General features: G+C 43.5%; 1 protein-coding gene across 2 annotated transcripts in view; it reads left to right on the forward strand.

Moving 5' to 3' along the window:
* The first annotated feature begins 71 nt into the window (after positions 1–71).
* Positions 72–22,477, forward strand: part of ATXN7L1 (ataxin 7 like 1) — a 250,202-nt gene continuing 227,796 nt past the window's right edge. Inside the window, exons 1-2 of one of the 2 annotated variants that reach the window (XM_012812469.2) lie at positions 72–274; positions 777–845. In XM_012812469.2, the coding sequence (XP_012667923.1) occupies positions 94–274; positions 777–845 (250 nt within the window). In that variant the 5' untranslated portion in view covers positions 72–93. The remainder of the gene's footprint in view (positions 275–776; positions 846–22,477) is intronic. The other variant, XM_012812466.1, reaches the window with a different exon arrangement.

Here is a 22,477-nt window from a genome sequence, read left to right on the forward strand (position 1 = left end):
GCCTCCTCGCTCCCCTCCTCCTCCGCCGCCCTCCTCCCATCCCGCCTCCCGCCCTCCCCCTTTCAGAACACTCAATGTCGGAACGTTCCGAAGATGACGTCGGAGCGTTCTCGAATCCCGTGTCTCTCGGCTGCTGCTGCCGAAGGAACAGGGAAAAAGCAACAAGAAGGAAGAGCAATGGCGACACTGGATCGCAAAGTGCCCAGTCCGGAGGCGTTTCTGGGCAAACCCTGGTCCTCCTGGATCGACGCCGCCAAATTACACTGCTCCGACAGTAAGAACCCCACCGCCTCCTCCTCCTTTTATTATCCTGTAACCTTTCCATTCACCTAGAGCCACTGGGAAAAAGTGTGTGTGTGAGAGAGAGAGTGGCCCCCGGTGTCCTCCATGCTTCTCCCTCTCTCTCTAAATAAATACACACAGAGACAGATCATCAATGCACAGAGAGAGGCCCGGCTGCCAGGGCTGTCTGTCTGTCTGTCTGTGCCCGGCTCCCCGTGGCAGCCCGCGGGGTGGGCTTTCGCAGCCCCACGGTGTTATCTGTTTAAAAGGCTACTCTGTTGCTGCTTGCATAGTTTTTTTGGTACCTATCTGGGCCAGGTAGATGGAAACCCGGACTTGGGAGAAAATGTTGCATTGTCAATTTTTGAAAGATTTTCATATACAGTATTTATATCGATCTGTTTGCAAATAAACACTCTCCCTCCCCCCTTGACTTTGGCTTTTTCCCCCCTTTTTTCCTTATTTTCTTTTTTCCTTTTCTTTTTCATCTGCAGATGTAGATTTAGAAGAGGCTGGAAAAGAGGGTGGAAAAAGCAGGGAGGTTATGAGGCTTAATAAAGAAGGTAAGTGGAGCTACTGGCATTTTAGTGTTAGCATGTGTGGCAGAATCTTCACAGGATTTCGAATATAATGTGAATTGTTCTGCTGGGTACAGAGTGACTAAGGCTTGTCAAAAATTGAGCACGCCCAGGTGACTACTGCTTCATGTTAACTTCTTTCAAAGTATAAATACAACTGGGGGGGTGTGAGGGGGGGAGACTGTGGAAAGCAGAAGTTTACTGCACTTAGTTGGAGTCCACGTTTGAACCTTCTGATGCTTATCTGCCATTCTCCTTTGGAACACCATTGCCAAATGGTGGGGGGGTTGAAATCTCTGAAATGAGAAGTGGGGCTCCCTTCACAAGCATCCCAGCCCTCCTTGTGGGTAAATGCACAACAGTTTAATGAACCCCACATGGTCAGTCATTCCAGCAGCTACTTTTCCACTCTCCACTGAAACCACTGTACATGGCAAACCTTGGCAGCAAGTTACATATGGCCCACTTTGCATTTAGTCACAGATTGTTATGTGGTGAGCAGGGGCAACTGTATGTGCAGCCCCCGGCCCCAGCCAGTCATCCATCTCTGTTTTCCCAGCATGGAAGTACGGTTCATGAAATGGGACACAGTGAGTGAATAGGTCATCCCAGACCAAGACATGTGAGTGAAGCGATGGTCTGCTGGAAGTGTGCATCAAACACACATGGTCATCATAAATAAATCATATCCTGTTCATGTTTGCAAGCCTGCCATGTGTAACTCTGGCCTATGGGCTTCAAATGGAGCAGCTACAGAGGCCCCTTCTGAACAAATGGATGGGTTCATTTGAATTGTGATTCACTAACTGATGTCTTATAAATGTTACTGGCTAAAGTTGGAAGTGAGAGTAAAAGTACAGAGGAGCAGAAGAGACTGGTGCAAAGTGTTGAAAGAGTTCAGACATCAGTAGGCCACAGGAACATTCGTGAGCCAAAATGAATGGGGAAAAGGCCATTAGACTCCAAAGAACAGTTCCCCTGGTAAATGGGGATGTCACCCTGCAAAGCAGTGAAACCTGCTTGGAAAGATGGAACTGATTTTGTGGGTCAGCACTTAAGGCAGTCAGTTGTCTGTGCCCAATTATTTCCTGACCGTCTAGTTAGGGGAAAATTTGTGCTTCAGAAAAAATAACATGGAGGTTAAAATGCATGCATATTCAAGGACAGTTCTCCAGCATAGTGTTTCTGCTAATTAAGCACTTTGGGAACAAAATGTTATTCTAAAGATGTTTGCCTCTAAATATCTTAGTGTGATCTTGACATGTGTCTTCAGGATGCACGAGGGAATGAAGTCAAGTGGACTTCCTACGAATGGCAGCTTATTTGTGCCGAACGTCCATGTGTGTTGGCAATGGGAAGAATCCCTACAGATTATTTGTCTTCACAAACTCTTGAGATCTTTAAATGTTTCTAGGACTCAGTTATCAGGTTACTTGGCAACATTTTCGCAAAAGATGATGAAGTTGTGAAGATCTTTAAAGTTAAGTAAGGGTCATAGGATGGCACAGGATGGGCACCTCTCAGGTCTGGGTGGTAGACTGTGACTGTAACACACAAAACTCATGTCCTCCCCTCATACCTCCTTCCCAGCTTCTATTTCAAAAGACTCTTGTTCTCAGATTCTCTTTGCCTCATGAGAAATGGATTCTTTTAAGGAAAAATGAAACGCTCTCCTTTCCTCAGAAGTCACAAGTGGTACATCCTGCTTATTATGTCCTTTGTCCTGTAAAGGTACAAAGATTTAGCTCCTAATTATATGCGTTTGCGTTAAGGACACCCACTGTTCAGTGTAACTTGTAATTGCTGACTTCACCAAATTAGCCATGTATGGGCTAAAATCTCTTTGTTCACAGGTCTAGTAGAAGAGACTTAGAGGAGCAGTTCCTGATAGTTTTTCTGGAATATGCATACTGTTTTCTTTATAGATAAGATATACTAAATACATACTTCCCTGTGGTGAGGAATTTAAGGGTTGAGCTGAGACACGGTGTTTGGTTGCTTGGATCTCCAGTTATGCTGGTTGCATAAGTCTTGCCCTAGGCCTTCTTGTTGGAGTTATCAATAAGGTCTTGGGGTAAATACGGGTTTGTGGATGGATCACTGCGGGAGACAAAGTGGCTTGTCTGTGACTGTGTCTATCTATGTGTATGAACATACATAGATTGGCCATGACACTGTTGACAATAAGCAGGTCTTGAGAAGAAATCCTGGGCTTTAATGGCCATGAATGAACAATATAAAGTTTAGAAATTTCAGTTGAGATATAAAGGGATCTGACTCAGATCTCGATTTGATAATTTTGTGTGGTAAAATATACATAGCATTAAATTTACCATGTAAATTAAGTGTGCAGTTAAGTAGCAGTAAGTACGTTTACAGTGTTGTAAGTGCAAGCATCACCACCACCCATTTCCCAAGTTTTCCATCATCCCAACCAGAAACTCTGTACAACTCGCATACAGTAACTCCCTGTTACCCACGCCTCTATTTCCTATAACTGGAATTAGGAATATGTGCCCTTCTGTGTCTGACTTCTTTGACTTAGCATAATGCTTTCATAATTTGTTTATGTTGTAGCATATATCAGTACTTCATTCCTTTTTGAGGCTGAATAATATTTCTCTGTGTGTGTGTGTGAGAGAGAGAGACATTATATATATGTGACATTTTATTTATCCATCCACTCCTCTGTTGATGGACATTTGGGTTGTTTCCTCCTCTTGGTTATTGCAAGTAATGCTGCTGTGAACATTGGTGTGACATGACTTTTTTATAAACTAAGCTCAGGAAGGGAAGGTGGGCTGGAAATGTGAAACTACAATCATTTTGCTGTCTACCTCTATCTGGCCACAGCTTTGGAAGACACAGCAAGGAATTGATGACTTTTTGAAATAACCTGGTTTTTAGCCGGGTGCAGTGGCTCATGCCTGTAATCCTAACACTCTCGGAGGCCAAGGCAGGTGGATTGCTTGAGCTTGGGAGTTTGAGACCAGCCTGAGCAAGAGCAAGACCCCATCTCTACTAAAAATAGAAAAACTCTCCAGGTGTAGTGGTGCACACCTGTAGTCCCAGCTACTTGAGAGGCTGAGGCAAAAGGCTTTTTTAAGCCCAAGAGTTTAAGGTTGCTGTGAGCTATGATGATACCATGACACTCTACCCAGGGGCAACAGAGTGAGAGTCTGTCTCAAAAAAAAAAAAAAAAAAAAGAAAGGAAGACAGGCCTGGCTATTGTAATATAGTTCATTCCCCATTCCTTACCTCTTTAACCTTTCTCTGCTTCAATTCTCCACCTATATTAGATATGAAATATTAACTGAATGCTTTGAAATCTGCGTAATAAATTCTTCACATCATTGTTTTATTTTTATTTTTATTTTTTTTGAGACAGAGCCTCAAGCTGTCCCCCTGGGCAGAGTGCCGTGGCATTACAGCTCACAGCAACCTCCAACTCCTGGGCTCAAGCGAGTCTCCTGCCTCAGCCTCCCAAGTAGCTGGGACCACAGGCGCCCGCCACAACGCCCAGCTATTTTTTTTTTTTGGTTGCAGCCATCATTGTTGTTTGGCGGGTCCGGGCTGGGGATTCAAACCCGCCACCTTAGGTGTACGTGGCTGGCGCCTTAGCCGGTTGAGCTACAGGCGCCGAGCCATTGTTTTATTTTTTATTCTTTTTTTTGGAGACAGAGTCTCACTCTGTTGCCCTCAGCAGAGTGTGGTTGCATCACAGCTCCCAACAACCTCCAGCTCTTGGGCTTAGGCAATTCTCTTGCCTTAGCCTCCTGAGTAGCCAGGACTACAGGTGCCTGCCACAGCGCCTGACTATTTTTTTGCTGCAGTTTGGCCAGGGCCAGGTTCGAACCTGCCACCCTTGGTATATGAAGCCAGTGCCCTGCTCACTGAGCCACGGGCACTGCCCCACATCATTGTTTTTATTTCATCTAAAAGTAGCTACAGTCAAGAGAATTTGGCAAATACTTTTGAACCTTACCAGATCGTCACCTGGATTCAGAGATTGTTGCTAATTCTGTGCTTGGATATGTGAACATGGGGTTATACCCAGGGTACCCTGGCCAGTGAAATGAGCAGGATTGACTTCCTAACTTCTGATGTGTGCCCTTGGGAATGTTATTTCCCTTTTCTGGGTCTATTATCTCATCTCTAAAATAAGGTTGTGGGACCAAATGTCCACTAAGGTCCCTTCAAGACCTTTAAACCCAAGCTTCTCTTTTGAACATACCTGCCTTTGAGATGTGGTTATACTAGGCAAGCTGTTTCTAAAAAACTTAAAAATCAAGGCTTTACATTTGAAATATCTTAAACTCTTTCAAAAATATTGAAAATAGCTAGGTTTGTGGTCTTAATTTTTTTTGGTGCTAAAAATCACTGCATCTCATAGACCAGCATATTCTACTGCAAATAGTGTGGGAATGACATGTGGCCTTCAGTGCTCTGAGAAAGTGAGGATCTGAGTCCAAAGCCCAGGGTAGTGTGTTCCTCATAGAAGGGAGTGACTTGACCACAGCTTGGATAAATTAAGCATTCAGATTTCCTAAGAGGAGGGGTTTCAGAACCCTCATTCGCCTAATCTAAGATGTGAAATGTGTTCATGATAGAAAATTCTAAGGATGGCCATTCTTCTCTGCTAGTTTTTTAAAATAATTTTTCCTCCTCAACTTGATAGATTTATCTGAAGAATTTTTTCAGGCTAATTGGAGAAAACTCTCAGTGACTTAGAAAGATGTTCCCCTTTTCTAATTGCCTCACCTGAACTTTTTTTTTTAAAGAATGCCAGTTCCCAGGTAAAGAGCAGGGTTTATATGACTCATAAAGTGTCCTTACTATATAAAACGGATAAGAACAGGGTTGGCATGAGGATTAAGTGAGATAATAGTAAGGGGACTTAGCACAAGGTACTTAATGAATGTTGGCTTTTAGTCTTCTTTTATTGTTATTATGAAGCTTGCCCAAGAAATGTTTATTCTTATTCTAATGAACTAGGATGTTTAATCTGTGACTAAGGGATATGATATATTATAGTGGAAACGTTTTAGAGTAAACCATTGTATCATAATTTTAATGACTTTAAATGATTTTTAAACAAAAACAATTTCTATGGTTATCAATGTTTTTACTGGACTGCATTTAACAGGTGGGCAAGTTTTATCAAGAGTTAGAAAAAAATACTTGGGCAGTTTGTGGCCTACGGCTAAGAAGAATGATTTGGTGTTTTATCACTGAGAAAAAAAAGTCCTCAGTAGACCCTTGTTTGGGCCTTTTGGAAGCCTGCACTTGTCACTTTGAGCACTAGTCTATGTTTTAATGTTCCCATATGTTTTGATTTGCTGAAGGTAAATTTGGGGAATGTTTCGAATTTGCAAATCGTGCTAGGGCTAGTAAGATCTCACCATGACTATAAGAGTTCGCTGTTCTGAGATGCTGGTAAAATTGGGCTGGACCCCAGTAGGAAGACACAAGGAACATGGGAACATGTACAGCTGAGATTTTGGAGGCTCAGTTACGGCTGGAGGGAAGCAAATTAGAGGAGAGAATAGCAACTGACTTGGTAAGAACGAAGTATTCTTTAGACTCCAAGCCAGGGAAGCCAGAGACAGGCTGTGGAGATTTATGGGAAACTGCGAACGGCTTCCCTTTATCATTATACAGACAACTCTGTTATCTATGTTAATAGGAGATGGGAAGACACGAAGTCCACAGATTACACAGATAAACCTCATTTTCGCCATTAATTTCAATTTCGCTCCCTATTAAGCCTACCTTCCTCCCCCTTTTGCTAACAAGCAGCAACATTTGTTCACTTTGGCGTTTCATTATCATCTCTCCTCTCTTGCCCGGCATTTGGGATGGAAGGACAAGAGAGATGGAGAGACTTAAAGCTGGGGGAAAGATGGAAAGGGGAGAAGTGAGGACTTGGGCAGTTAATAAACTCTATAGGTACATCCAGCTGATGGAGCTGGGGTGTACCACGACCAAGGCAGCAAAGCTGGAAAGAGGCATCATAGACATCTAGTTTGGAAAGCATTGAGCTTCAAAAATGAGTATCTCTTTATGTCTACAATTAGTTCCATGTGCCTGGGTTCCCATGTGCAGAAAATGTGGCTCTGGCTCCTTCCAAAACAGGAAGTTAGGCCGGGCATCCTTTGAAACACTGTGTCTGATACTATGGTCTATGCCCATTACACCGTGCCAGGGTCTCTTCATATGTCATTCTATGGGAATAATTTTTTTTTTCCTGCTAGAAGATGTAGATTGTTACATATACACACATTTATTTAAAAGTGACTTAACTTTTTTAAATTAATGTTCATATGTTACAAAATTCAAAAGGATATACCAGTGGAAAGTGAGTCTCCCTCCCACCTCATCCTCAGTTGCTTATGTGTATGTATCCTGCCAAAGACATTCTGTGTGCGCTCAAGTAGGTACATACATAATTTTGTCTTCTGTTCCCACACAAACGGTAGAAAGCTCTGAGTACTGTCTAGGCGTTGCCGTTTCCGTTAGTCTCAGAGAGCTGTCCGCATCAGTGCAGGAGTCGCCGCTTTCTCTTTTTGGTGTCTCTGTAGTAAGATGACAGTTTAAGCTTCTTGGTGTCTTGCTTAGTTTTTAATACCCGCTACTGCTTTCTCAGCCCCCTTCACGTATGTGACGAGAAGGGCTGGGCTGGACAGTGGGGACGCAGCAGTGAAAAAGCATGGCCTCTGCCCTCGGGAGGCTTCCAGCTGGCCGGTCACACAGGGGGTGAGGAGGGTTCTGGTGGGGTGCTGCTGGAGGGCCTGGCAGGGGACCTAATTCAGATTAGGGGCTCAGTGGAGACCTCCTTGTGGAAATTTTATGTAAGCTCAAGCCTGAAGGATCCATGGATGTTATCCAGGTGTGGGGGTGGACAGCGTGGGGTTAGAGCGAAGACCCAAAGTGCCAGAAAATGTAGACTATCCTAGACACTAGGGAGTCTTGTTGCCACAGCGAAGATAGCAAAGCAGATTTCTCACCAATGGCGTTACTGACGTTTTCAGTCAGGTACTTCATGCTGGGGGCTGTCCTGTGTGTGGCAGGATGCTGCCGCATCCTTGGCCCCTACCCACAAGGAGCCAGTGGTGCCCTCCTCTCCTCCAAACTTGTGCAGGTGAAACATCTGTGGACATTGCCAAATGTCCCTGGTGGAGACAAAATCACCCTGATAAAGAATCACTAGTGGAGAATTACTGGTATTAGGTGAGTCTGGAGGGGTAAGAACACAGGAAAAATAGAATGAGATGCTCACAGAAATATTCTGCTGATCTCTGTCCAGGTCTTAGGCCCACGGCCCATATAAGTCAGCCTTATGGAATACTCAGCAGACCCATATGTACTGTGAGGGTCCCCTAGCATTGCGCTACATTTGGGAGGATCTGAAGAGAGACCAGACTTGCTCCCTCAGGGAACTTTCCCTCCAAAGGGTTTCAAGGTGACTTCTCCAAACTTTTGATTCCATTCTGTTGATCAGTGGTGACAGCAGTGAGATGTAGGTTCTAATTCTGGGTGGCCCAACCCTTCCTCACTGTGAGCGGAGAAGGACCCCAAAGCATCAATTCTGATAATGATGGGATTTATTTTATGGTGGCCCCTGGTGTCAAAAGCACTATGGTGGAGCATTAAGCATTTCAGTTTATATTTAAAGTCGGGCTGGAAATACAACTGACATTCTCTGCAGTTTGATTACCCGTGCGACATGTCTGAAATGGGGATGCAGACAACGGCAACAAAGTGGCTGCTTTTAAGATTTCTGTGTGAAGGACTAGAAAACACGAAGGGGGTGGGCGGAGCCCTGATTCCTGACTGGCCTGTGTGCCCGGTGGGCTGTGGTTTCATTTAGGGCTGTGGGGCTATTGACTGTTTGAGCCAGCGTTTCCCAGGGGCCTGCTGTCTCTGCTGCAGGACTGATTTGAAAAGTTAGGCAGGTTCGCTTCTGTTTGATTTGTGTGTGCTCTGTGTAGATTGTCTTTTTTTTTTTTTTTTTTTAGACAAGGTCTCACTCTGTGCCTTGGGTAGAGTGATACAGTGTCAGAGCTCACAACCACCTCAGACTCCTGGTTTCAAGAGATCCCCTTCAGTATCCTGAATAGCTGGGACTACAGGCACCCACCACAACGCTGGGCTAGTTTTTTTTTTTTTAAGTAGAAATGGGGGTCTCACTTTTGCTCAGGTTGGTCTCAAACTCTTGAGCTCAGGTGTTCCACCTGCCTTGGCCGCCCAGAGCACTAGGATTATAGGTGTGAGCCACCGCATGTGGCCTAGTAGATTGTCTTTGTATCCTTTGAGCAAATATTTCATTTAGGACATTTTGTTTCACTCGTGACATCTCAGAAGTAAATGTAAAACAGTAGTGGCCAGCATAGTGAGACCCTGTCCTAGTCCCCTTTACATAAGCACCCCACACTCTGAGGTGGCCCAGTGTTCACATCTGGAAGCAGCGATCTGTGAGTGACTGCGATAATTCAGTAGAGATCTGATGGAGAGGGAGAGGGTTAGCCAATGGCTTGACTTTTTCAAAACATTGTGGAACTGAGTAGCCAAGATGGACTTCTCTGTGCCTGTCTCCTAAAACTCTTGGTACAGTGTTGTGCTGGTGATGGGCTCCCCGCTACTGCTGTTTGGCTGGCTTTCTCTTACTCTTTTTACGATTTTAAAATTTATTTTAATTTTTTTCTTTTACTCTTGTGGTAGGGCTCAGAAAGCCAAATAGACCTGGATTTGGACCATGAAGCCTGTGAACTAATGATGAGAGCTCAGGAAATTCTTTCTTGAAAGTGGGCTGAGGCTAAGGGGGAGGAGCCTTAATATTCAGGGGCGGGACCTGGTTCCCTCACTTCTCTACAGGGAAAGATGGAATTCTGCTGTGGGAAAGCATTTGTTTTTATGGAGATGCTTTAGCCTCGTACCTGTGGTTTCATAACGCAATTCTGCTTGCCAGTTTTAAGGGATCAGGTGCTTAAAGAAGAAAAGGGAAGCAAATACATACTCTGTAGCACAGGACAAAGTGGCACCGGGTCACCATAGTGGGGAGGATAAAAGTGAGTCAGTGAAGAGCTCTTTGAAGATAGAAACAGTTATCAGTGTACCTGCTTCTGTGAAGCTAAATGTGAATCTGTGAACATTAACAGTGCAAGGGCACCCTTAGCTAGGGAGAGGGGACGTGGGGCGGTGGGCAGTGAGAACTATGTGACCCTGCTCCAATACGCCAGTAGAGTCCCAGACTGAGGATGGGGAGATACGATACCCAGTCTGGTGACACTATCCACAGGTGAGTCCAGCACTCCAGGGGTGTAGAAGATGGTTGAGACATGGTCATTTCAGACCAAGGCAGTATCTAGCTCTTCCCAAAAGTATATTGGCCACAAAAGGACAAATCCTGTATGATTCCACTTATATGAGGTTCTTAGAGTAGTCAAATCATAGACAATGGTGGATTCCAGGGGCTGGGGGAGAAGGAAATAGTGTTCAAGGGGTCAGAGTTTCCGTTGGAAAAGACACAAAAGTTCTAGAAATGGATGGTGGTGATAGGTGCACAACATTGTGAGTACACTTAATACTGCAGATGTGTACACTTAAAAATAGTTCCAATGGTAAAGTTGACGTTACATGTATTTTACCACTCCCATTAACAAAGTTCATCGGTATCGCAGACTTAGGAGTTTCATGGAGTGTTATGTAAATCTTAACCACCTACTGACTGTGTAGTAAATTAAGCCTCAAGTTCCTCTTTTGCAGAATAGAAATAATGCACGTCTCAGAGTAGTTGTGAAAATAAATGATACTATCTGCCATACAGTAAGTACTCAGTGCCGTGAGCGCCTATTTTGATGCTTGTTATTTTCACCAGGCACTTAGGTCTTCCTCTTCTTTGCTGGAGGGCCTCCCTTCACATTGCATCCTTACTGCCCTGGGAGTATGTGTGGGGCTCACTAGGCATCTGTTGTCAACTTTCCTGCCCTAGTTCTTTAAGGATGCTAGGACTGAAACAAAAGAGGTTGGAATGGTGTCCCTACCCTGTTAGTTTTCAAGGGTGAATCTGTTTCAGTGTTTAATAAAGTGTGGGCATTCTAGGGACTCTATGACTTCCCCCGTGCCCAGGCCCAGGCCGCAGCCATGCTGAAACAGGAGGTGAAGCATAGGAATCAGGATCCTCAGGTGGCTCTGCTCTTCACTGAATTTTGAGAACTGCTGTTCATTGGTTGAGAAAAGTAGCTCTCAACTCTGCTCACCTTGAGGTGCTTTTAAAAAGCAAAGACCAGGCCCCTCCCCAAAGGTTCTGATTCCATTGGTTCGGGTTAAGGGGATCTAGGGAACTGTTTCTGTGCTTTTTAAAATAACAGTCCTAGCTCCCACTTATTGGACATTGACTAGGTGCCAGGCACAGGGCTAAATGTGCATTTTCTCATTTAATCCTTACAACTACCCTGTGAGGCAAATCCTTTTATGAAGCCCATTTTAGAGATTGGGAAGCTGAGGCTCAGAAATTCAACGATTGACCCAACGTGATACAGCTGGGTAGTAGTACAGCTGAGGTTTGAACCCAGAGGTAGGTTGATTCCAGAGGCTGTACTAAAGCATTGTGTCCTAATGTCTGTCCCTAAAAGGAGAGTTAGGACCAAGATGGCAAGCAGACACCAGTGCACATGTTTACAGAGGCACTCACAGGGGCTCCAGCAGGTGCAGAGCGACCATCTCCATCAATGTTGCCCCTAGGCACATTGCTTGCCTCACCCTAGGCCCTGTCCTACCTAGGAGAGCACCATCTTTAAGTAAAACAGCTAGGAAGGACTAGTTTTCCTCCCACCCTAAGTGGGTATGCCCATGGCCTGCTGATGGGGCCCTGGGTCTCCCCATCAGTGAAACGCTTTCTCATCCCAAGGCCCTAGCTTTGGGGCCTCTGCGGTCAAAGTCCTGGCCTCAGGGAAATCGCAAGAACTGATGCAAACTGTTCCTTTTTGTAAGAAGGTGTTAGCAGCGATGGTTGCCAAGCAACTCCAGGGGCATCTATCTACAGGGATGATTTCTCTCTTTTCTTCCCCCTTTTGAACATCTTCTAGGCCGCTGTTCAGTTTCCCTCCTGGCATTGGGATTGTTAGTATTTTCATGAAGGGCATGCTGGAGTGAGATAGTTTTTCAATTCCCATGTAGTTTTTCAATAGGCTGCATTCTAGGTGTCCTTTTGAGGGCAAGATACCTGCTAAGTGGGTGTGAAAGTCCTTTGCCTTTCTTCAGCCACAGAGATGTCCTGGTTGTTACTGGTTCTGAGGGGCTAGTGACAAAGAGGATTCTTTAAAGTGGCGCAGCTGAGAAAGGTGCAACACACATCTCCCACATGAGGATGTGCAGTGGGGCCATGATTTCACCCGCTCTTCATTAACCAGGGCACATAAGCATTTCATACATGGTGGCCTTGCTGGTCCCAGAGGAGATGGTGTCCTCTCCCTCCTCCTTTCTCTTTCTCTCAGGGGCCTGGGAGACTAGGGGAGTCCTTGCCTTTTGTTTCCCCCTCAGCACCACTCCCTCTCCTTCCCAGCCACCTCCTCTGTGTGGGGATTCAAGTGACCTCTGAAGGACCCCAAACCCCTTGCTCTGCCGCTGGTGATTTGGCTCTTCAGATAAGGTCTGAGAGCTTGTGCAGTTAAGCACCTTTTACACCTGGCAGGACAGAATCTTGCCCTAGACTACAAGAAGAGAATGAAAATTTGAGAAAGAGGTTCAGCGCTTGTAGCTCAAGGGGCTAAGGCACCAGCGACCTACCCCAGAGCTGGCAAGTTCAAATCCAGCCCGGGCCCACCAAACAACAATGACAACTATAACCAAAAAAATAGCTGGGCGTTGTGGCAGGCACCTGTAGTCCCACCTACTTGGAAGGCTGAGGCAAGAGGATTGCTTAAGCCCAAGCGTTTGAGGTTGCTGTGAGCAGTGACACCGTGGCACTCTACCCAGGGCCACAGCTTGAGACTTTGTCTCCAAGAAAAAAAAGAAACTTCGAGAAAGAGGAACTGGTCAGTTTGGATAAGGTTGACTTCATTTGCCTGCCCATGAAGAACAGCTATTAGCCCCAGGCCCCAGGCTTCTGTTCCTTCCGGTGCTACCCTGACCTTTGTGTTCCTTCCTCATCATCTTTTGCAAAAGCAGGGTGGGATCCAAAGAGAACCTGGAACCCAAATGAGTCCCGTCACCTTCAGTGGCTGAGATGAGAGTCTTAATGGCAGGGTACATTCAATCCCAGTATACAAAACTCTGGGTTTAAACAGATCGGGGGGCTATAGCTTTCCAATTAGACTTATTGGGGATTTCTTTAACTAGTAGACTGCCCTAGAACCTTCTGAAAACTGTATTTGCTGTATAGACGTTTTTGTAACACCCATTTTTCTGCCAGCTCCTCCCTCTGGAGCTTGGGCTGTACCTTTTGGGTTTGACCCTGGCTCCCTATGCACACCTCCAGGTCCTCCCCACGTGTTTGTGACATGCCTGCCAGCTGGCCTGATTTCTCCTCTGCAAAGTGCTCATCTCTCCCCCATGTGCACCTGCCAGCCCCTCATGGATTTCCTTATGCTCCCCCAGACTCCCCCAGGCCAAGTGCAAGCGTGAGCCTACTGTTTCCCCTTACCCACTATCTTTAGAAAGTCCTCCCTCTCCCTGGCTCCCTGCCTCCTCCCTCCCTCTCAAGAGCAAATCCCCACACCTCTCCCCTACCCCCATGCCAGGCTAGCCTGCTTCTTAGCCTACCTAGATTTTTATAATAGCTGTTTAATTGGTCTTCCGGTCTCCATCTTCCCTGCACACCAATTCAAGATTAATCGCCTGAAAATTCACATTTTTCAGGTTGTTCCTCAAATGGAAACCTTGGTACTTTCCCATCAACCACAGTTAATGCAGCATTCCAGGTCCCTTTGAATTCCAACAGGTGGCCTGCCCTTTATAGCACTTTGGACAAGCCCTACTCCTTCCTGTCCAGGTCTCTGCCCTCTGCTCCTCGTACCTCCTCCTTCCTCTCACCCCACACTGCTCCTTAGTCCAGCACACACTCCCAGAGGAAGCCTCCCCTGTCGCTCAGGCCATGCGGCCAAGACCTTCTCTGGACCCTGCTGGCTGTGCCCACTGTGCACTGTGCCATAACTCTTACACCTCCTCACTGCTGCGGACCATTCCCATGGTCTGTGTCTTGTCTTCACATTTGTGTTAGAATCTTCTGGAAGGGGTAAGGGGGGAAAGCAACCCTATGGTCCCCTTTTCTTCAACCAGCAGAGTGTTATAGTTCAGCTAAGCATCTTACTTGTTTTTCAGGTTGTCAAGATACCTTTATTTTCCTTTTATTCTCCACTTAAAAAAAAAATTGTGCTAGAATACAAATAACCTAAACTTACCATCTCAACCGTTTTTAAGTGTCCGGTTCAGTGATGTTAAGTACATTCATGTTGTTGGGCACCTAATCTTCAAAACTCTTTTCATCTTGCAAAACTGAAACTTTATGATCATTAAACAGCTTTCTCCATTTGTATTTTCATTTAAAAAGAAAAAATCAGTCTGGAGATGGCTTCTGAGTTTCTTTGATTCACCACCCGGTATAATGAAGTTATTGAGATTCTAAGAACTGGCAGGACTTCTGAAGTTTCTGTTCAGGTGGATATTTAGATATTCACCGAGGGGCCCAGCTCACCTTAGGGCATTAGACCTAGCATCCTCCATGCACTCCTAGGTCAGCAGAGAGAAGTCAGTGGAAAGTGCTACTGTCGGGCCTGATCTCAGAACACCTTTGAGCACCTGAGTTTCTTGTTTATTATGCTCTGGTAATCCCCACCCTAAATTATTGTTTCTTTTGTGCCCTTCCAACTCAATGCTAATGTTAAAATTTTTCACACATATGAAAGAGTTGCAATAATAGGACTATGATCATCTATACATGTATCACTTAGAATTATAGTAATATATTAGTTCATATTTTGGCTTGTTTTCGACTAAAGATATATATATATTATAAAGAAATATACGTAGTACAATCATGTGTTGCTTAATGATGGGGGTATGTTCTAAGAAATGTGTCTTCAGGCAGTTTCATTGGTGTGCAGACATTGTAGAGTGTTGCCTGGGTGTTATAGTATGTATATGGTATAGTCTGAAGCTCTTAGACTTGTAGGGCATGTTGCTATAATGAATACCACAGGCAATTGGAGCACAGTGCTAAGCATTTGTGTCTCTAAAGATACTTAACCTTAGAAAAGGTACAGAAAAAATAACACTATTATAATCTTGTGGGACCATCATTGTATATGCCACCCATTGTTGAGTAAAGTATCGTTATGTGGACCATGTACACATATACATACATGTATGTACATACATAAAGAGTGCCCAAAGAATGTATGCACATTAAGAAACGAAAAAACTATTAAATTTGTAATACTCATCAATACATCAGTACAACATCAAGTTCATGATTGACTTCAACAGTTACAAGAGGGGCTCAAAGTGACTTGCATTCATCTTTTGTTGTCACTATGTAGAGTGTTACAATTTTAATACAGTTTTTTCCTTTCTAAAATGAGTATACATTTTTTGACATCCTCTGTATATACTTCTGTAGCATTTGAAATTGGATTATAGACATCATGACACTTCACCCCTAAATATTTATCATTTTGCCACAGCTTGATTGTATTACCTTGAGCTGTTAACTTCATTTCTCAGAACCCTGTCTTATTATAAATATGAATTGTGTTTGGTAAGTTGAAGACAGCATGACACTCCACCTCTAAATACTTCACCTCTAAATACTTCAGCATATCCTAAAATTACAGACATTCTTTGACATAATTGTAATAGTAGTATCACACTTACAAAATTAATGCTAGTTCCCTTATAGCATCCAATATCCAGTTCACATTGAAATTTCCCTTATTCCCTCCCCGCTAAGAAAAATTTATAGCTGCTTTTTTCAAACTAGGATCCTATCATGATCAGTGAATTACATTGGATTCTCTTTAGTCTTTTTAAAATTTGATTTGTTTATTCATTTATTTTGAGGTAGGGTCTTGCTCTGTTGGGCTAAAGTGCAGGGGCATCATCATAGCTTACTGTAACCTCAAACTGCTAAGCTCAAGTGATCCTCCTGAGTAGCTGGGACGACAGGCATATGCCACCCCACCTGGCTAATTTATGTATTTTTTTTTCTTTTTGGCAAAGATGAGGTCTCACTATGGCACTTAAGTGGATCTTGAACTCCTGGCCTCAAATGATCCTCCCACCTTGGCCTCTCAAAGTGGGGTTACAGGCAGGAGCCACTGCACCCAGCCTTTTTAGTAGTTTTAATCCAGAACAGTGCCCCCACATATGTGTGTGAATATGTGTATATGTACATACTTTTATATATACATATGTAAAACATTGCCATTTAAAATTCACATTCTGGTCTATCTGATTACTTCCTTATGATGTTATTTACCATTTTTTTTCTAGCTATGTTTTTACCCATTCTGGAAGTTATAGCCAAAGTCTCAATTAGATTTAGACTCAACATTTTGGCAAGAATATATCCAAGGTGACTCTAAGTGCTTCATTAAGCATCCCATTGCGGGTACAAGATGTCAGGGTACCCCATTATTGGATTTTGGTCTCTTGGTAAGGTGGTGACCACATGTCTCCGTTGCAAAGTCATGTTTTCCTTCTTCACCTAGCCTGTCATTCTGGGAGTAATACATTGGCACCGAGAGAAATATCCTGTTCCCCAACAAGAAATTTCATCCTTTGATCTTCTTGCATCCATTGATGAGCCTTTCTTTGGTCAGTTATTTCTTTGGGGATTATAGGATGGTCACTTTCCCTTTCTGTCATTCTGACCTACTTTTATTGGTTGACATTTTTCTATAAAAATCTCTTTCTCATCAACAGGGGATGAACTATTACATTCCTCCTAAAAAAGTAAAGTTTTTCCCTTTAATTACTAATGTTCAGAGTAAAGAGTTGAACACTCATGATTCTTAAAAGCTAAGGAGGGGCAAGGTCAAGGAGTAGTGGGCTAGCATATCAAAAAGTTGCACGTGTAGTGTGAAACCTACAATCAAAGGGAAATCTTAGAAAGTTTTCTTACACCCCAGGAAGGAAAGTGTGATCCCGTCTTTGTTGGTAGAGCAGGAGTTTAAAAAGATGGAGAAACCTTATGCCATATTATACTTTATACCATTATCCTAGTATACTTTTATTTGGCAAAGAAGATAATTACACTTAAAATAATCCTTCTCCTACCTTCCAGAGGGAGCCTGGAATTCCTGGGCTCAGGAATTGCTAAAGTTAAATTGCAGATCATGGCAAGTGATACTCTGCAGGTTGTGAAGCAGAACTTCCTGCATCCCTGACTCAGTAGAAGGTGACCAAACACCCAAGGAAGGATATGGAAGGCACTGTGCTATGTGAATGGTGAAGGTGGGACTGCAGCGCTTGGGAACTCTGATGGTGCATAGACAATGAAATGTGTGGCTCAAATGCCCTGGAGCATTTGAAGGAAGAGATTTCAGTCTGCCCTCATTCGGGGTCTGAGACCTTTGACTTGAGGGCAGAGGCTATTTATTTTGTGGTTCTATGTAGAGCACAGTAGAAGGTGTATGTGGTATGGAAGAAGCCAAGTTAATGTTTGCAGAATGAATGGGAGCTCCATGCACACGCAGTAGGGATGGCTGAATATGGACATACAGGGCATTCCATGAGGAGGGAAGAGCATAATACATAATAAGCAAAGTCCTTGAGAGCTATGCATTGCTTTTGGAAAAAAAAAAAAGTTGTGGTAAAACTCCATTAATACTAAAGAGAAACAGCTCTAACTTATTTCACTGGTAGGTTCATTTGATGCCTAATGCAATGCAAACTTTAATGAAGTAGAGTTTTTAGGAAACAGACTCCTTTTTTCTTTGATGATATTTGTGTGTGTTTTGCTTTCTCTGTTGGGGTGCTGGGGGAAAGGTTATTCTCTCTCTCATACACACACCCGCACATACACACACTTTTTAGGTCTTGCTGCCCAATTAATTTTTAAGTTCTTCTCTGTTATAATCAGTGTTATACCAGCAAATGTTTAGCAACTTGCTCTCTTTAAAACAATTTCACATATACATATATGGTAGAACCTCTGTAAGTTGCCCACCCAAGGGAGTGTAACAAACTGGTCGACATAAGGAACTAGGCCTACTATACTAAAATGTACATGCACTGCATGTCCAATCTATGAAAATTAGGTCAAATTAAGGAGATGGTCAATGTAGGGAGGTCAGCAATTATGGAGGTTCTACTGTATGTATTTTTTTTTTTTTTTGTGGTTTTTGGCCGGGGCTGGGTTTGAACCCGGCACCTCCAGCATATGGGGCCAGCGCCTTACTCCTTTGAGCCACAAGTGCCGCCCCTACTGTATGTATTTGTTATAAATTTTGCTGATAAAAAGGCATATAATTTATAAATAAAATATTTAATACTCTTTATTATAAATTTCACACAGTCAATAGATTCTCACCAAATGCTTTTGTTGATTTGTGCCAAATTCTTGTATCCCCTGGCCAACTTAAAATTTTAATTGGCAAACAAATACGAATTCTACATAAGTGTTGGCTGATATTTTCATTTAAGTCAGTAAGTTGAAAGTGAATGTTAGAACTTCACTTAGTTGTTGGTAAAGTAACCCCCTTGCTGAACTGGATAATAGTTTTCAAGTACTAAAAGAATATGACACTTTTTGGTACTATTCACAGTATAGCTATTGACATGATATACAGTCATCCCTTGGTATAAGAGGGCGATTGGTTCCAGGACCTTGCAAGAATACCAAAATCCATGGATGCCCAAGTCCCTTATAGAAAAAAGTGTAGTAGTTGCACATATGCTACATAAATCTTCCCATGTCCCCTTAAATCATCTCTGGAGTACTTGTAATACCCAATACCATGTAAATGTTTTGTAAGTAGTTGTTATACTGTATTGTTTAGGGAATAATGACAAAAAAGAAAAGTCTGTACATGTTCAGTACAGACACAACTATCCTTTTTTTCCCTCAAAATATTTTCAGTTCACAGTTGGTTGAATCTGCAGTTAGTTGAATCTGCAGATTTGGAACTCATGGATATGGAGGTCCAACTGTACATTTAAATTTAATGAGTTATTAAATTTTTCTCTGTCACTTTCTTAAATCTAGATAATAAAAAAATAATAAAGCCTTTGATGATTTCCATGATGTAAACTCTCCCACCACTGCATTTCAAGCTGTCAATGTGATACCACTAAACTCAGAGTTGGGAAGAAATATGCATTGGCACACTGTTTTTAATATATAGGATTTCCAGCTGGGCACATTGGCTCGCACCTGTAATCCTAGCACTCTGGGAGGCTAAGGTAGATGGATTGTTTGAGCTCAGGAGTTCAAGATCAGCCTGAGCAAGACTGAGATCCTGTCTCTACTAAAAATAGAAAAACTAGCTAGGTATCATGGTACATGCCTGTAGTTCCAGCTACTCAGGAGGCTGAGGCAAGAGGATTGCTTAAGCCCAAGGGTTTGAGGTTGCTGTGAGCTTTGATGGTGCCATGGCACTAGAGCCAGGGCAACAGAGTGAGACTTTATCTTAAAACAAAACAAAACACACACACACACACACACATACATATACATGATTTCCACAATGAATGTAAATGAATTCAAGAGCAGGAGTTGCATCCTGTGATCCACTGGCAAAATCCAGCTGCCTGTTTTTATAAATAAAGTTTTATTGGAACACAGCCACATTCCTTTATTGTAGGTATTGTCTGTGATTGCTTTTGCACTGTGCCAGCTAAGTAGAGTAGTTAAGACAAAGACAATATGGTCCCCAAAGCCTAAAATATTTACTACCATGCTCTTTCTAGAAAAAGTTGCCAATCCCTGTTCAAAGTATAGTAAAATGTAACAAGATAAATAGAAAGTGAAGAGTTTTGAGTATTCACTCTTTACCTTTAATATATTTAATTGTAAGCATATATGATTTTTAAAATTTTGATAATTGGTTCACCATATTCCTGAAAATTTAACATTCAGCTCTTGTGAGACTTTACACGCCGAATCTAGCTTACCACTGCGAGGCTCTGAGGGCCTCAGCTTTTAGTGCCAAAAAACGAAGCTGTCACTATTAGGAAGAAACAGCTGACAATACCAGATTGGAGGAGGAGGCACAATAAGAAGAGTTTGAACTACTTGAAATTGTGGTCTAATTGTCCATAGAAATCAGAAGAAAGCAATTTTGAGGTTAATTTTCATATGATGGTTTTTCCTTTTTTTCCCTTCTCTTAGGGTCTGGGGTTTGTTTTGGCTTTTCAAATGAGTTTTCTTCAGAGCTAATTTAAAAACCCAATACAGCATGCTTTCCTTACCAAATTTTGTGAGCATCTGTCTCAGTCCCATTCAGCTCCTGACAGACGCCCAGAACTCCCACAGATGTTCTGGGTCCCAAGAAAGGCTGACTTCCTGTTGCTGGCCACGAGCAGGAGGAGAGGTGGTCCCACCAGTTGCATTTTGCAGGGGTTTTCCTTGCCGCCATTTCCTGCCAGTTGCCTTTGAATAGATTACAGATGGTCAGAAAAAGGCTTCTTGGCACAGTGAGAGGACCAGTCTCCAGTGCTTTGTGGGAAAGGATTTATAACACGATGGCAGTTTATGCCTACCAAGAATGGGCCTGGCTGCCACAGCCTCATAGGGAAAACCAGCTGCCAGTGGAGACAGAGGCTATGGGTAGAGGGACTGGGCAGGCAGAGGAGGATTTTTAAGTTTTATGTGGCCCTTTCATCCAGTTGGCTTTCAGATTGCCACATGTCCCAGGGTGTTAGGCCCCTATGGAGGCATTGGTTCCCTGGAATAGGCAAGTTCATGGAGAGTATTACTAAGGTAATGCTCTTGGTATATCTAGAACTTATGGGATATATAATAAATTCTCATGTCTTTTCAAGGAGAATTAAAGATACATGCTGCTATTTTCTTTTTTTTTTTTTGGAGATAGAGTCTTGCTGTATTGCCCAGGAGAGAGTGCAGTGACATCATCATAGCACCCTGCTCCCTGCCACTGCAGGTGGACACTCCACCTCCTGGGCTCCAGCAAACCTCCTGCCTCAGCCTCCTGAGTAGCTGGGACTACAGGTGCCCACCACTGTGCCCAGCTTAGTTTTCTATTTTTTGTAGACACAGGGTCTCCTTATATTACTCAGGCTGGTCTTAAACTCCTGACTTAAGCTATCTTCCCGCCTAAGCTTCCCAGAGTGGTAGGATCAGAGGCGTGAGCTATTGCACCTGGCCTCTTTTCTTTTTTAAAATCAAATCAACATATTTGATTTTTAAACTTATAAAAATATATATAACATAAAATTTACTATTGTACCCATTTTAAAGTATATAATCTGGTGGTACTAACATTCGCAAAGTTACACAGCCGTCACCACTGCCCATCCATTTTCAGAACTTTTCCATCATCCCAAACAGAAACTCTGTACCCGTTAAACAATAACATCCCATTTCTCCCTCCCCTCAGCTGGTGCCCTGCATTGTACTGTCTGTCTCCATGAACTTGCCTATTCGAGGTACCTCACGTAAGGGGGATCATGCTGTATTTGTCCCTCTGTGACTGGTTTATTTCACTGAATATAATGTTTTGAAGATTTTTCGATGGTATAGCAGATTCCAGGATTTTCTCCCCTTTTTTTTCCTTTTTTGAAGCAGAATTCTACTTTGTTACCCACGGTAGAATGCCGTGGTGTCACAGCAGCCTCAAATTCTTGGACTCAAGTTATTCTTCTGCCTCAGCCTCCTGAGTAGCTAGCACCACAGGTGCCCGCCACAGCGCCTGGCTATTTTTAGAGACGAGGTCTTATTCTGACTCAGGCTGGTCTTGAACTTGTGAGCTCAGGCAATCCACTTGCCTCGGCCTCCCAGAGTGCTAGGATTACAGGCATGAGCCACAGTGCCCAGCCTATATTCCACCCTTTTTAAGGATGAATAATTTTCTATCACGTGTATATCCTGTATTTTGTTTCCCCACTCGTCTATTGATGAATATTTGGGTAGTTTCTGTCTTTTGGCCATTGTGAATAATACTGCTATGAACATGGATATATCTTTTCCCATTTTTGAGGGAGTCAAGTGGAGGCCTGGAGATAATGGCTTTGTCTGGGATGACTCCTCAGCCCATTTGGGGGGGGGGGGCACTACTCAGGTGTACTTCATTGTCAAAGCTGTTTGCTGACTCAGGGGTCAGATTGAGCTGGCACTATGCTTGCCAAGCCGTGCACCCTCTGGTGGCATCTGACCAGAGGAGGTGCCCTTTCCTAACTTGCTCAAACTTTATGGTCCTAACTTTGTGGTCCAGAGGAGCCCTGCCAGGGCCGAACGTCTGAGAGGCCAGGATTGCACATGGCACTTTCTGGGGAGGAGGTGACAGATTGTTGGGCAGAGGACACGTGGTGAGGTTTAGGAGGGCAGAACTAACTGGGTCAAGATTCCAGGGATTGTGTTTCCTTCTGCCTGAAAACAGGACAACTGTGGGAGGCTATGGGGCAAGGCCTGGTGACCTGCATTTGGGACATGAGGGGTC

Source organism: Otolemur garnettii, unplaced genomic scaffold (genome assembly GCF_000181295.1).
Source record: "Otolemur garnettii isolate 467f Iridium unplaced genomic scaffold, OtoGar3 scaffold00005, whole genome shotgun sequence".
NCBI lineage: Eukaryota > Metazoa > Chordata > Mammalia > Primates > Galagidae > Otolemur > Otolemur garnettii.